General features: G+C 42.2%; 1 protein-coding gene across 1 annotated transcript in view; it reads left to right on the top strand.

The window, feature by feature from the left end:
• The first annotated feature begins 1,143 nt into the window (after window positions 1–1,143).
• Window positions 1,144–15,196, top strand: part of sh3bp5b (SH3-domain binding protein 5b (BTK-associated)) — a 28,738-nt gene continuing 14,685 nt past the window's right edge. Inside the window, exons 1-3 of the mRNA XM_063880096.1 lie at window positions 1,144–1,451; window positions 2,680–2,742; window positions 11,114–11,242. Coding sequence (XP_063736166.1) covers window positions 1,374–1,451; window positions 2,680–2,742; window positions 11,114–11,242 — 270 coding nt within the window. The 5' untranslated portion in view covers window positions 1,144–1,373. The remainder of the gene's footprint in view (window positions 1,452–2,679; window positions 2,743–11,113; window positions 11,243–15,196) is intronic.

Raw genomic sequence — 15,196 nt, 5'->3', positions numbered from 1 at the left:
CCGCACAATTATGCTTTTCAGGAGGTTTCCCTCTCCTGTAGTGTGGTATACTGGTTTGTGTGCATGTAAATGGTCTGCAAAGCCTAACATCCCAGTGTGTCTCTGTGTTATGTAAAGATGTATACTTGTACAAAGCTTTGCCAATACTGTGTGTGTCACGAACTTTAAACACAAGGCAGTAGGACTCAAATGCACGACCCCAGGAGACAGAGTTAGAGTATAAAAAAATACTTGAAACAAGAACTCAAGACGCTCACATGGAGGACAAATAAACAAGATGCTGGAACGCTGGTTACTGACCCACAGACAGGACAAGATGAACTGGCACAAGACAAGGGGAGACAGGACTATTTAAACATGAGGTAACAGGGAACAGGTGGAAACAATCAGGGGCGGGGCTGACGGTGTGACCTGGAACGAGACACAGAAGGTGAGTACCAAAATAAAACAGGAAGTGGAAACCAAGACAAAAATGACTAAACAAAACATAAAACAACCAACCAAAGACCTGGGGCACGAGGACACAAACAAGAAACCTGACAAGACTAACACTTTTGACGAGACACAACAGTATGTCATCATGGTAATGCCAATAAAGCTATCTACATTTAATTAAATTGAAGTTGCTGCAGCACAGGCAGTATGAGAACAATAAAGAGCTTTCTGAACATTAAAGCATGGAGACATGTCCCAGGAGAGACACAAATATGAACCTGCAAATATACATCATAGTGTAGCTTTAAGAGGAAAAGTAGGTTTTGACTTTGGGATAAACAGTCCCTTTCATAAATATCTGACTCCCATAATAAATAATACAATCCAGCAAGCAGCACTCCGCCCCTGAAGTAGAAATACTGGATGTGACTTAAAAAAAATACTCCAATAAAACATCGTTTTTGTTGGCAATGAAAATCCTAAATGCCCAAGGTAAATATCAGCCCTATTACATACACAGAAATAGAATAGTGCAATCATAATACTATGCATAGTTGATGTCTAAACTGTGATTGAACAAACATTTATTGCATGTTCCTAATCCACTTCACCACTTCGCCACTGCAGGGCACTAATCACTCCTCATACACGCTACAGACTCAGAAGGGGCGTTCCCGCTCTGAAGCCGAGCCTTGGACATTTGAGCTCCGTGCTCAGTGTGAAGGGAGAGCTGAGCGGGGATACACGCTGCTGCTTGGCCTCCTGCCTGTGGATTCAATACGAGATGTTCCTCCTGGAAAAAATACATTAAAATACAAGTGCAGATTTAAAGTAAGGCTCGGGAATCCGACGCGTCTCTGACCCCGGCTCAGGTGTCCGTGAGTCCCGAGGAAACGTCCCCTTTGTTCGGCTTGTTTCATCCACCCTTCACCTGCAGCATGGAGCATTCAGAGAAGGAGCTCCGGACGGAAGACGAGGCTGAATATGAGGAAGAAGAAGTGGACCCCAGAATCCAGGTAATGCCTGTTTTACTCGATGACATTTCTCATTGTGTTTCCGCTGATGTGTGTCCACTGATGTCTCCTCGCCTCTGTCAGCAGAGCACAAAGTCCTGGCACCATGCAGACTCAGCATGTTGCTTTTTAAAAACATCAATAAAAGAACATTTTGCTCCTCAGTTTACATCTAATGTCTAAAATAAATGACACGGTGATGGTTATTGCTCTGCAAATGTGTTAAAATGTACTCCATGCAGATGTAGTCAGGGACATCTGCGCATTAACAGACCTACAGTAATTTACAGTCACAGATGTAAAGGTCTTTAGACTTTAAGACCATATTAAATACAATTGTAATTCAGGGACTACTGTGCATTTACTCAAAGAGATGTAGTAGCATCAAGATGTCCTTTTTGTGTAAATTAAGACAATGTATTTTATTTTGAAATCTACCTCAAATAATCAAGAGGTAAAAACCTAATAAATGTTCTGATTTTCAGGGTTTTTGCTCAAGAAATAACTCAATCAAAATAGTTTCTGAAAACTTAAATATGCATTATTTGACTAATTGTCTAATCCTAACAAAAATACAGATATCCTGTAAGGCTGCAACTTATTCTGCAGATTATCTTTACACATATTAATCACCAGTCCTTGTTTCATCTGCACACTGAATAGATTATTCCTCATTTGTCTTCCAACCTGTTCAACTTTAGGGGAAACAAGTGTGATGCACCGATCCCATTTGCTGGATTGCTGTGACGTCCGATGCTGACCTTATTACTAAGCACACCTGGTGCAGGCCAGATGTGACCGATCCCCATTGAATACACTCTGATGTCACCATGCAATGTGCTGTTTCTGCAAGTCATGTTGGCCTGAATAATACTCCAGATTTAGAGCCACATGACTTCCTTGCAGGGAAACGCATATATTTAATATTTGGAGAACAAGAGAGCGCTGCTATTGGATTACAAATGATCTGCAGACGCTGAGTTCACGCAGAGAGACGACAGTGCAAACACCAAATCAATAGATGGTTATTAAAGGAGATGTTCATCCACAGCTTCAGGAGAACTAATGTGTGATTTGGATAGTTGCCTCTGTGATGTATGCGTCTGTTTAAATCTTTCCAGATGTTGCAGATATTATATTACACCCCATTTATCCTCCTTCAATCTCTCTCTCTCTCTCTCTCTCTCTCTCTCTCTCTCTCTCTCTCTCTCTCTCTCTCTCTCTCTCTCAGGGGGAGCTGGAGAAACTCAACCAGTCCACCGACGACATCAACAGATGTGAGACAGAGCTGGAGGTCAGTCTGTCTGCACTCACTCACTCACTCACTCACTCACTCACTCACTCACTCACTCACTCACTCACTCACTCACTCACTCACTCACTCACTCACACACACACACACACACACACACACACACACCCTGAGCCGTGTGCATTGAATGTCTGCAGGTTATCTGTGTGTTTTTCCTGTTTGACTGATGCTCCGCTGTCAGCAGATATTCTCTTCCGATCGACAGCCCGTCAGGAAAGTGTTGTTTTTGAAACGTATCACAGCTGGACCTTTGCTCTGTCTTCAGGGCCAAACTGTTTAAGTTCCCTGTCAGCAGGGTTAGACACACACACACACGGAGTCTGCATGTATCGTGACACTGACATGTTGTGTGACAATAAAGTCCTTTTATACGTTTTTACTGGCAGCTGTATCCAGAGTGTGGTGATCTCTTGCATACCTGATCTTTGAATACCATCAAAACCCAGTAAAGGTGGATGGCTTGTATATACTGTAGGTCTACAGATTGAGGTGTTTTTAGGCGTTTTATTCTCGGTGTTTGGATGTATTTTGGGGAGAAATTGATTGTAGTTGACCCGAGGACTTCACCATTTTTGCATAATCTAGTTCCATCATGTATCACATATTGTACGCGTATACGGCCTGAAGGTCAGATGGGCAGCAGCAGATATCAAATGTTTCTGCACCTAAAGGTTACTTTTATTATTGTCCCCTTTATGTGTTTTAAACCAATGTGCCAAAACCCAAATATATTCACTTTACTTAGATATATGTTGAAGAAAAGCAGGAAACGCTGGACCAAGATGGACTGGATATCATTGCATATGAAAGCATCGTTGCTACACAATTGGATTACCTTGTTCAGTTCTCAGCGTCCAGCTCAGAGTTTACATTAAATCGCTGCTAAACAAAGTCTAGTTGTTCTTGTGGGGACGTAGGGCTGGGTAATATATCGATACCATGACATACGTAAGGGACAATGACCGCCTCGCTGCACGGCCAGATTCTACACGAACTAACGACTCGACTCTCGATATTAATTGAAATGATTTTATTGATTAAACGATGATCGTATATTCGCTAAGAAAAAACCCCTCCTTTCCTTTTAACCTCTTTCTCTTTCTTGATCCTCGGTCATTATAGTGCTTGACACCGGTCTGCATTAACGTGTCACGTGTTCTGAATTGACCAATCAGAATCGAGTATTCAACTAAGCCGTGTAATAAGGCTGGATATCGTCTTTGATGTAGGGATACTGGACATATTGAATAAGAAGTGCCTCCTGGTTTTAAAGGATGCTTCACATTGAAGTGATGTCATTCATGTGACTTTACCCACTTTACCCAACTCTTATCCTTGTGGAAATATTTTGTGGAAGCTCCAAAAGTCAACCCCTACAATGTTGTCGCAATGTCCATTTCGAGATGTTTGGTAAAAGATATTGATTTTCCCTCCAGTTTTTGATTGACTGACAAAAAGAAACAGACCGGTTATTGATCAGAGCCCTTGGTGTGACTGTCCTACATCTATACCTGTCAGTTTTGTTATTGGTCACTTTTGACCCGTTTCTATCCCTGTAGCCGGTGGTCCCCCGTGTGTCCAATCTCAAACTGCGACTGATTTTTACATTTCGTCCATTTCTCTACGGCTAGAAAAGTCAAGTTGTTTTCACGTTGGCACAAAGACGCCTGTTGTTCAGGGCCGTGACCGTCTGCTGTAACACGGTCACGCCAAGGTCAGAGCCGACGTCATCCTCCGTGTTGTTGTCTTCAAATGGAGCACGATTTATGGAGGGAAAAATAAAAATGGCGTCAAGTGAGCTGTCTAACAACACAGAGGGAGAAACTTTGCATCAATTGCATGTATGTTCCTAAGAGCTGACACCTTTTCAAAACAAATAATTGGTTAATCAATTAACAGAAAATGACCTAACCCAATGTTATGGTAGTCCAATTAAGATGAGCTGTTTTCTGAGTGAAAGTCACAAAATTCAATGGTTCCTGTTCCTTCAATTTGAACATTTTCTCTTGTTTTGTGGCTTTTTTTTATGAGTTAACTGAATATATTTTGATGTAAGACTAATCTTGTGACAACATGATACATAGAAGATGTAATTACTGCCTCTGGGGAATGTGCTAATCGATGAAAGAGCGAGAAGACGTCTTTAGTTATGAAAAGGAGTACATTAGATCACCCATAGGGACACTTTTTTTAATAGATTATAGGTCAAAACTTTCCCGCCTCCTCTATCAAGGCCTTTAGTGAAAGCCCAGAACAACCTGGACTTCTGATAGGATTACAATATGATATTAAAAGGCGCTGGATTTGAACCGTCACTCCTGCTGATTAGAGGAAAAGGGGATCTGACCGGTGTAATCATGAGCTGATAGTCGTGGGAGCCTCAGAGATGATAGGACCTCGATACATCTTCCTGTCAATGATGCAAAACATACTTTATTTATCCAGATAACGAGAAGTTCTAGACACAGCCTGAGAGGGAGGACGGAGACTCTGTATCCACGTTAGTCTAATCTCAGAGACCCAAAGGACAGGACAGAGAGCGTGAAGGAACAGAGATGTGTTTGTTAAAGTGAACTGATATAGGAAATCTTGGTACCACTTTACAGTAAGACTACCCTTATAAAGGGTTTAGTTTGTAATTCATTTATTGATCAGGTTGTGAACACTTTATAAATCATTAATCAGCTTTTATAAGATGAGAGATAAACAGAGCCACTGTGACCGGTTGCTTGCCAAATAGTGAGCCCACATATCTCTGTACTGCTCAGCCTTATATTGGCTACTTGGCTTAAGAGATGCCAAGAATCATCAAGATGGATGGGGGGAAATCAACTCAGTGAACAACATATACTGACGATGCTGGCTGATGAAGAAGAGGGAGGGCGCTTGTATATATAGCCAATATAAGGCTTAGTCATCATGCCAAATAGTGAGCCTCTGTTGATGTATGAACACTATGTTAGAACTGGTTTATAAATGGATCTTATTGATTAATAAAGTGCTTACAACCTAATTAATAACCTAATTATGAACCCTTTATAAGGGAACGGAATCTTTCTCATTATATTGGGCTGTGAAGTTTTACAAACTTGGCTTTTCATCTGCGACTCAGGAATGGAGATAAGGGACAAATAACCAAAACATTGAGGCATGTAGATTAATGTTTTATCAAAGATATGCTGTAAAACAAAACTCTGAAAGAGTGGAGGGCGTTCACATCTGCAGTTGACAAACTATTTGGAAATATAGGGACTTCTTATTTTAGAAGGTCAGCAAAGGGTAAGAAGGGTCAGAGTACTCAGAGTACTCAGAGTACTCAGATCCTGGAGTAAAGTAGAAGTACTCAGGTCTTGTACTTGAGTAAAGTAGAAGTACTCAGGTCTTGTTCTTGAGTAAAAGTAGAAGTACTCAGATCTTGTACTTGAGTAAAGTAGAAGTACTCAGGTCTTGTACTTGAGTAAAGTAGAAGTACTCAGGTCTTGTACTTGAGTAAAGTAGAAGTACTCAGATCTTGTACTTGAGTAAAGTAGAAGTACTCAGGTCTTGTACTGGAGTAAAGTAGAAGTACTCAGATCTTGTACTTGAGTAAAGTAGAAGTACTCAGGTCTTGTACTTGAGTAAAGTAGAAGTACTCAGACGTTGTAATTGAGTAAAGTAGAAGTACTCAGGTCTTGTACTTGAGTAAAGTAGAAGTACTCAGGTCTTGTACTTGAGTAAAGTAGAAGTACTCAGACGTTGTAATTGAGTAAAGTAGAAGTACTCAGGTCTTGTACTTGAGTAAAGTAGAAGTACTCAGGTCTTGTACTTGAGTAAAGTAGAAGTACTCAGACGTTGTAATTGAGTAAAGTAGAAGTACTCAGGTCTTGTACTTGAGTAAAGTAGAAGTACTCAGATCTTGTACTTGAGTAAAGTAGAAGTACTCAGATCTTGTAGTTGAGTAAAAGTAGAAGTACTCAGATCTTGTACTTGAGTAAAGTAGAAGTACTCAGATCTTGTACTTGAGTAAAAGTAGAAGTACTCAGATCTTGTTCTTGAGTAAAGTAGAAGTACTCAGGTCTTGTACTTGAGTAAAGTAGAAGTACTCAGGTCTTGTACTTGAGTAAAAGTAGAAGTACTCAGATCTTGTACTTGAGTAAAGTAGAAGTACTCAGATCTTGTACTTGAGTAAAGTAGAAGTACTCAGATCTTGTTCTTGAGTAAAGTAGAAGTACTCAGGTCTTGTACTTGAGTAAAGTAGAAGTACTCAGGTCTTGTACTTGAGTAAAGTAGAAGTACCAGAGTGTAGGAATACTCTGTCACAGTGAAAGTATTCTAAATGTTCCTCCAGTGAAAGTAGAAAGTACTCTCCTCTAAATGTACTTAAAGTAGCGACAGTAAAAGTAGTCATTGTCTGATTGGTCCATTTCAGAATAATATCTCTGATATGTTTTATAATGATTGATCATTAAAGTGTTCTCAGAGCTGGTAAAGGTGCAGCTAGTTTGAATGGCTTTGTATACTGCAGGGTAGCTGCTGGATTTACTGCAGGTGAACTACAGTCTGATTTAAGGGAGATTATATTTACCATCAGTAATCCTAATCTGCCTAGCAACTAAATAAACGTAGAGGAGTAAAAGTACTGATTCTGCCTTTTAATGAAGCTCTAATAGGATTTTGGGTTTTGGCAGAAGTCTCCAGTCAGATAAAAAAGACCTTTTATTTTTGGGACTTTGGTATCAGGTGTCATGAGGTTTGCTTCAACCAATTAGCCAAACATTGTTTTGAAGCGGTTTCAAATCTTATTCAGCCCTTTTGATCTGATCCAAAATGGATTACCTTGAATGCTCCAAAGGATTGCATGAACAGTTAGCCAGCAGATGTATGTTAGTTCTGCTATTCGGATGAAAATGCAGTCCTGTTCTTACTGTGAAACGTTTCCAGCTAACTCGCATGAAAAGCAGGAACTTGCAAAAGGGAACTTCAATATGCTTTTAATGGTTACACACAAAGATTGCAAATATAGTGACTCCAAAAAAGACTGAGAGCCGACTGACACGCACAGCTGGTCCATAACGAACAGCTGAAGATACATGTGACTTAAGAGTTTCAATTAAACAAACGCACCATAAACCATCACTCTTACATGTGCAGTTCAGCTTATGACACAGCCTCCAGTCCGACCGGAGCACATGCATCACTCTGACCGTACCCTTTCTCAACACGTATAAACACAGGCTTCTTCTCACGGTCTGTGCTTGGTGAGATCCCCTTTCGCTGGCCTCGGGGTGTCTTTGTTCTGACTCTTAAAGTGCATTTAAAGGCAACAGCCGTCTCTCGGACTCCTCTAATGTCCGTAGAATAGCTAATGAACAATGAGCAAACATCCAGAGCTCTGAGCGACTATAAAGTACCGTAGCTCAGTGTTTGTATTCCTGCAGCACTTCTCCATTATGCACGATGTGTTGCACCGCTCACAGGAACTTGTTTTATTATCTGAACCTTTAATCGACTTGCTGAGCGGTTGATGAAAGACATGTAAGACTGTTTAGGGGGAAGTTTGGCAACCCTACATGTTACCCAACTACACGCCAATCCCTCCTCAGGTGAAGACATTCTAAGGAGTGACTGTCTGATATTCTGACAGCTGCTCATGATGGGGGTGTAAAAGGGAAGTCAGGAGGGTATGAACCCCACAGGAGACTGCTGTTTGTAAAACCAACACTGTGTGTGAATCTGATCATTTTAACTGATGTACAAAAGGGACACTGATTTATTAAGTTAACTTAGGACATGACTTTAGTCTCACATGCAACGAAACAAGCATTCTTATTTTAACTCAAACTATGATCGTTTTTTGGAAAATGTTGACCAATCAAAACCAAATAGTGATGTCACACACCTACTGGTTACGCAGCTGATGTACCTATGTGTGTCTCACGCGTTATCTGGTCCAGTGGTTCCCAACCGGGGGTACGGGGGATTTGTCGTAGCGCAGATTAGTTGAAGTGTCGTTTAGCTTTTAACCCTCTGTTTGGATCGCCCGGTCTTTTTTATTTGGGTAAAAATGTAATTCAAACATGAACCCTGTGCTCCATAATCAAGTAACATACATGTTTGTATTCATAGCAAGCTAAGCTATCAGCATATGTAGACGACAGGGATGTCACATGGGTGTACCGATAGCAATGAGACCATAAGTACAAAAGAACAAACAAGATCACTCAGAAATGTGTTCGAATCCCTCAGTGAAAAGAAGTCTAAAATCCTGCAGACATCAGGATATAGTTCTTTCAAGTCTTGGCGACCATGGGGAAAATAAAAGATTTCAAAGCACCATCTACACCTCCCTACAAACAAACACAACAAAGTTGTTATGCAGCGCCAATAACAGCCTCTGATTGGTCAACACACTTCATGCTATGCTTCATGGGATGCATACTTAGATCTATAACCCCTATCTGACTCCTAGAACATCTACATCTGCTTCCAACATGGATAAGGTTTCATAAAACACATCCATTGTTTGTTTATACGCTCTTTCCTTGCCGTGTTACTGGCGCTGTTTTGTATTGATGTTGCAGGTTAGCTCGTAGCTGTGCAACAAGATGGCGTCCCTATTCCTAATCCTGCTTACATAATGCTGATTGCTCCACGGTTTCTCTACTTGCAGGAATGTCCGGTAGTGATTTGCGTCATTGAATCTTTTTAAAAGATTAAACTTATCTGAAAACTGGGCACAGATTCAGAGTACCTGAACCGGCGTCGGTCCTTAGATATGCGGCTTTGGGGTTTTATGCACGGATGAAAACATTCAGACGTTTGCTTCCTTTGATATTGTGGCTAAACAGACCTTAGTAGCTTGTTTCCCGGACAGTGCTTTGATAACGTTTCAACCCACAAGGTCGGAGATGTAATTGGTAAGGAGGAATATGACCTTGTCTTGTACGTCTACAACCGTTCCCTGAAAGCTACAACCCAAGAGATACAACTAGAAAGACTCAGCAGTTCTGAAGGAGATTTTAGTTGACCTACCTTGTCTTGTGGGGTTGTCTCCTCTAGCTGATTGACAATAGTCTCTCAGTATTAAGGGGCTTCTTTAGCTTTCAAGAGTAAGAAAGACAGTTTGCGGACGTGTGTTTACGTCCTAAAAAAAGGAAACCCAACAGTTGTTTTTATCAAACTGAAGGATGCATTTGGGGACAGCGAGGTGAAGCTTGGACCTCGGATCGTGCCCAGTGCTGCCATCCTGGTCCCTGATGTGTCCTGTACCTCTGAACAAGGTGGAACATTAAAGCGAGCGTTTCCTCGCAGGGATCCGGGAAGCTTCTGGCATTCCTTTTTTCCCCGTGCCCTTCATGCCATTTACATAACCATGATGATATTTCTGAGCTGAATGCTTGTCAGTCTGAGAAACTAACGTAGCTCTCAGTAATGGTTTGCTTCGTACCAGTTTATAAAACGATCAGCACATTCACTGCCAGCCGATAGGCGCTTGTCTGCTTTCAGTATTTTAATGGGACACTTGTTCTCAGAAAAAGCGTGTCAGCTTTATCTGGCACATGGTGTGAATAATTCACCCAGATTAGATTCATTTTGCGGTTGGGAGCTAGTGTTTCTTATCCATTATTGAGACATACTTTGAGGCTAAAGTTTAAAAAAACGTTGTGATTCATAGAAGAGGCACGCATAAAGCAGTTTCATTTCCTTTACTATTACCTTTGCAAGCAGCTAGTGAGAAAAGCCAAGGGTCAATAGCTACTAGTGTTTGTTCAGTAGGGCTAATTTAAAGGATGGACAAGAGCATTTGCACTGGCAAGATTTGGAGGAAAAACATCTGATTTTTGAGCTAAAAACCTTGTAGGAACAGGTTGTTAATAAAAGCAGGAAAGCTGGTCCACCTTAAATGTCAGACCACCTTAAGTGAGCAAAAGTTGCTGATAGCTTCAATGCTAACCCCCTTTGTGTTGTTAAATCAGCAGGTGGCTCTTGTTTCGGGGATGTGTTGTATTAATTTACAGCTGTACATGCACGTTATATGATGCATGAACAGCGTGCACAGACTTAGAATGTGGTTTAACAGAATCCCAGTTGAAACAATTGGCTATTATCTGGTTTTGTAGTTGGAAAAACAACAACTTAAGTCCCTTAAATGGAAGAGGCATTTGTCTCGACTAGCAGTCCTGTAACTGTATAACCCCTCGATGCTCTGGTGGCACTAAAGCACCACCATAGGAAACAGAGCATCTGGTATATCGTTGAACCACCACTGGGTTGTTGTATCTTTACTTGAGTCCTCCAAAAGGTTCTGCTGGTGTCCTCTATTTTGTGTTTTGTGTTGACCTGAATCACTGACCTTTCTCTTTCTCGCTCTCAGGACGCCAGGCAGAAGTTCCGCTCGGTTCTGGTTGAGGCCACGGTGAAGCTGGACGAACTGGTGAAGAAGATCGGCAAGCCTGTGGAGGAGTCCAAGCCTTACTGGGAGGCCCGCAGGCTGGCCAGACAGGTCAGTCAGCAGTGCGTGATGGGAAGGATGGAAATGCCGATGGAGGGAGGGATGGTACGATCGATTAAAAGTCGGGTTCTGGGTCCAATTGATTTACTTATATACAGTATGTTATACCCATTAATACATTATAATCTTTAGCCAATTAAAGGATCTTATGTTGGTGTATCCCAACCCAATTGGCTCCTTTCAATTATGTCTTTAATTGATCTTTGAAGCAGATGAGTCAGTCTCCATGGGTTCTTAAAACATCATGATGATACGACTGCCTATTTCCAGTGCTGCTGCTCGATATGAAGTCAAGTCCTTTGTTATTATCAAGTGTGAGACCCGTTCCTCATACGCATCCCTTCTTATTACATATCCAGTGTGTTTGACTCGACACTTACTGGTGGTTGTTTCATTTATTCTTAATCGTTCGGGGATTTTACCAGGTCAGAAAGTCGAGACCTGACTCAGTTTTTGAGTTTTGATGGAAACATTTTGCTTGGTTTGATCTTTGCTCTGAATAATATGGGTCCAGCTTATAGAAATGATAATGCTGTGATGAAGGGGGTCTACACAATCATTTCAGACCTTGATCTCTGTTTCCTTTCTGTGTGTGTGTAAAATTAAAGAGGAAGCTGCCACCTGCACGTCTCGTTTATCACCCACAGCTGTGAGAGCTCGGTCAGGAAGCTCAGAGACTCTGAAAGGCTTTCATTATATAGCTCACCCCCCCACCCCCCTCCCCCCCACCTTCTGATACGGCTGTCTGAGCCATTCAGGCTTTCACGGCGATATAAATACTGACTATTTACATGATGGGTTGTTTTGTAGACGCTGGTGGAAGGTTTCCTGTGACGTGACTCTGCAGATGGACTTCTGCTTTTTCAGCTCGTCTCTCTGTCCTATTTGAACATGTTCGAACTTAGATGTCGTAGACGCCGCCTCTACTTTGATTTAAGGATTTCATGAAGATGTGACACAGTAGGCAAATCAAGGGAACACAATCAACACACACACACACACACACATACACACACACACACACACACACACACACACTAAGGATGAAGTAGACGCTGGTTTGGCTTCCTCTTGGCTTTTACCCATATGTATGTTTTTGAGTAACTAACGGAATTTCAATCAGGAACGAGTTTTTGTGACTCCTTGATTTATTGACGCGTGCTTCATATGATAGAAATGTTAATAATCTTCGACGATTAGACCCCAACCCTGATATCGTATATACCTTTAAGGGGAAAATGCAGCCTTGAGTGTATAGGAAACTCCCCCATGGGGTCTAGACACTGGTGGGGCAGATCTGGATCTACAGGAAGTGGGACGAAGAGGAGGTGTGATGAGGTGGATTAGCTCTCCTGGACGTGGTGGATGGGGTGGAGGCACGCGGCAGAATAGACACCTGAAATCACAGCTGACTGACGGAGAGAGGAGGAGGATGTTGAAGCTGGACTGCAGCACGGTGATTGACTGCTGGAGATCGAGGTGAAATGTAATTGGCTGAAAGACAACGCAGTGAACAAGCTTCATAAGAGTTTGGAGAACTCGCAGAAGAGGAAGAAACTAGCACATTAAGTTACGTAGCTACCATCCAACACGTCATGGGCAAAGGTTAACAACGTTGTGGTGACGTGTTGGATATAAAACTATTATTGGTCTGTTTTTGACACGGTGATGATCTGAGTCTGAGCGACGCTGCTGTCGTCCAGCAGCCAGAGAGAGGATGGATCTGTGGTGTCAGGAAATGGGAACTTGTCTCGTCGGACATCACAGACTGTTTCCTCCGTCCAATGAGTCTATTTCTGGAGCCGTTATCAGTCGTTACGTGCAGACAGTCTGATGTTTGAAACCCCTGCCTCTCTATCCTCCCTGTGTCTGAATCCACTGGCTTACATAATCATTTTTTTCCATCTGCTGTATTTATCCGTGCTTCATCCCCAAATTCCCCTCAGAGCAGATTTAGCCTGTTACGCTTTGTGTCAACAGAGAGAGATAAACGTCAGTCTTGGTAAGCCAGCCTTGTTTCTCCCTCCCAGCCCTTACTGTCTTTGTCTCATCCTCCCTCTGATGGCTGCCGTGGAGTTTGTCTAGATACTCCTCACTATAGTCCAACACCAGAGCATTTACAGCCCTAAAGCTTGCCTGGGAAGAGGAGTCCTGGACGGTTTAGTTTTTGGCTTTAGGGTATTTATCTGACTAATCCTTTTGGCCTATAAACCATTGATGCTGTTTTGTCGGACCAAAGAAATGTATTCTAAAATGAAATTTAAAGCAGAAAATCTAGTTTATTCAGTTTGATCAGAGATTCTGTGCACTCTTCAGCAAAAAAGCCAAAATCTGCACATGTTTTAAGGAATAATAATGCAGATTTGGAAGGGAAGGAAGGCCGGTGGTTTGCTAAGGCAACAATCTTCCCTGTTGACACGTCCTTGAGCTAATTGGGAAGAAGTTATGAACTGATCGTGCTTTTCAGTCTTGCTGTGGAAAGGGGAAACTAAAACCTTCAATATACCTCCGGGCATTCAGATCTTGAATGAGACGGGGCACAATAGTCATTCTAGTCTGAACAGAGATGTTTAAAAGGTTGTGGACAGATGGTGGAAGAGGCTGTTGGATCTGAAAGTGAAATGTCTCGAGTCGACAAACAGCTGCTTGTCGCCGTCTGTCTAGTGTTTGTTAGTTAAGCTGTTATCATCTTGTAATCGCCCCCTGATACGACTACGCAGAACTCACACAGTTTGTCTTTTGCTTTAATGAAGCTGCAGCTAAATATATCTCCGACACAGCGAGGCTCTCTGTCAGCGTCTAACGCTCGGCCTTAGCTCTCAGGTCTGATTGTGTGTTTTTGATTTGGTCTTTCTTGGATCTGTTTAGCAGGGAGGGAAGGAGGTCTTCCTTTATGTTGTTGTTGTCTGCCTGGTGATGTCCTACCTCCTATTTTCTTTCATTACCTTTTCACCGTCTTGTTCTTCCTGCTTCATCCCATGGCTCCTTGTCGCCTTCCCTCTCCTTCTCTGTGTTCTCCTCCGTTCTGAGTCTCTGTTTTGTTTGTTTGCACGCACAGAAAACCCTTTTTCTGTCTGTCTGTGCTCCCTCCATCTCGTTGATAAGGAACACATTACTTGCGGTGGCAGATAAGCAGCCCGCAGCACCCGAGGGAGCGGTGGCAGCGCACGGGTGGAGACTCCGCTTGACCTTGGCTCCAGTGGGAGATAAAATACAGACCTGAGACTGCGATAATGCATATTCACATATCTGGCAAAGGCAGCTTATGATTCATCAGTGTGTGGGAGGCAAAGTCGATAAGAGTTTGTGAATTTGAAAACAAATGTTGTGGCCGTAGCAACTACAGGAAAACACTTGAGTTTTCCCTTTCCTTTTCCTGGAGTGTGGTAAACGGTTGAGCAATCACAAAAGAGCCGGCCAGCTAACCAATCAGAGCAGACTGGGCTCTGGTTTCAAACAGAGGGTGAAAAGAGGTGCTGCAGCACAGGCAGTATGAGAAACATAAAGAGACACTACATACTGATATACACCTGAACATCAGCAGGAGAGGACTCTTTAAAGTAGAGACTCTACATACTGATATACACCTGAACATCAGCAGGAGAGGACTCTTTAAAGTAGAGACTCTACATACTGATATACACCTGAACATCAGCAGGAGAGGACTCTTTAAAGTAGAGACTCTACATACTGATATACACCTGAACATCAGCAGGAGAGGACTCTTTAAAGTAGAGACACTACATACTGATATACACCTGAACATCAGCAGGAGAGGACTCTTTAAAGTAGAGACTCTACATACTGATATACACCTGAACATCAGCAGGAGAGAACTCTTTAAAGTAGAGACTCTACATACTGATATACACCTGAACATCAGCAGAAGAGGACTCTTTAAAGTAGAGACACTACATACTGATATACACCTGAACATCAGCAGGA

Source organism: Eleginops maclovinus, chromosome 3 (genome assembly GCF_036324505.1).
Source record: "Eleginops maclovinus isolate JMC-PN-2008 ecotype Puerto Natales chromosome 3, JC_Emac_rtc_rv5, whole genome shotgun sequence".
In the NCBI taxonomy this organism is placed as follows: Eukaryota; Metazoa; Chordata; class Actinopteri; order Perciformes; family Eleginopidae; genus Eleginops; species Eleginops maclovinus.
Note: the sequence above shows the minus strand (reverse complement) of the source record. Positions and strands in the feature narration are given on the sequence as shown.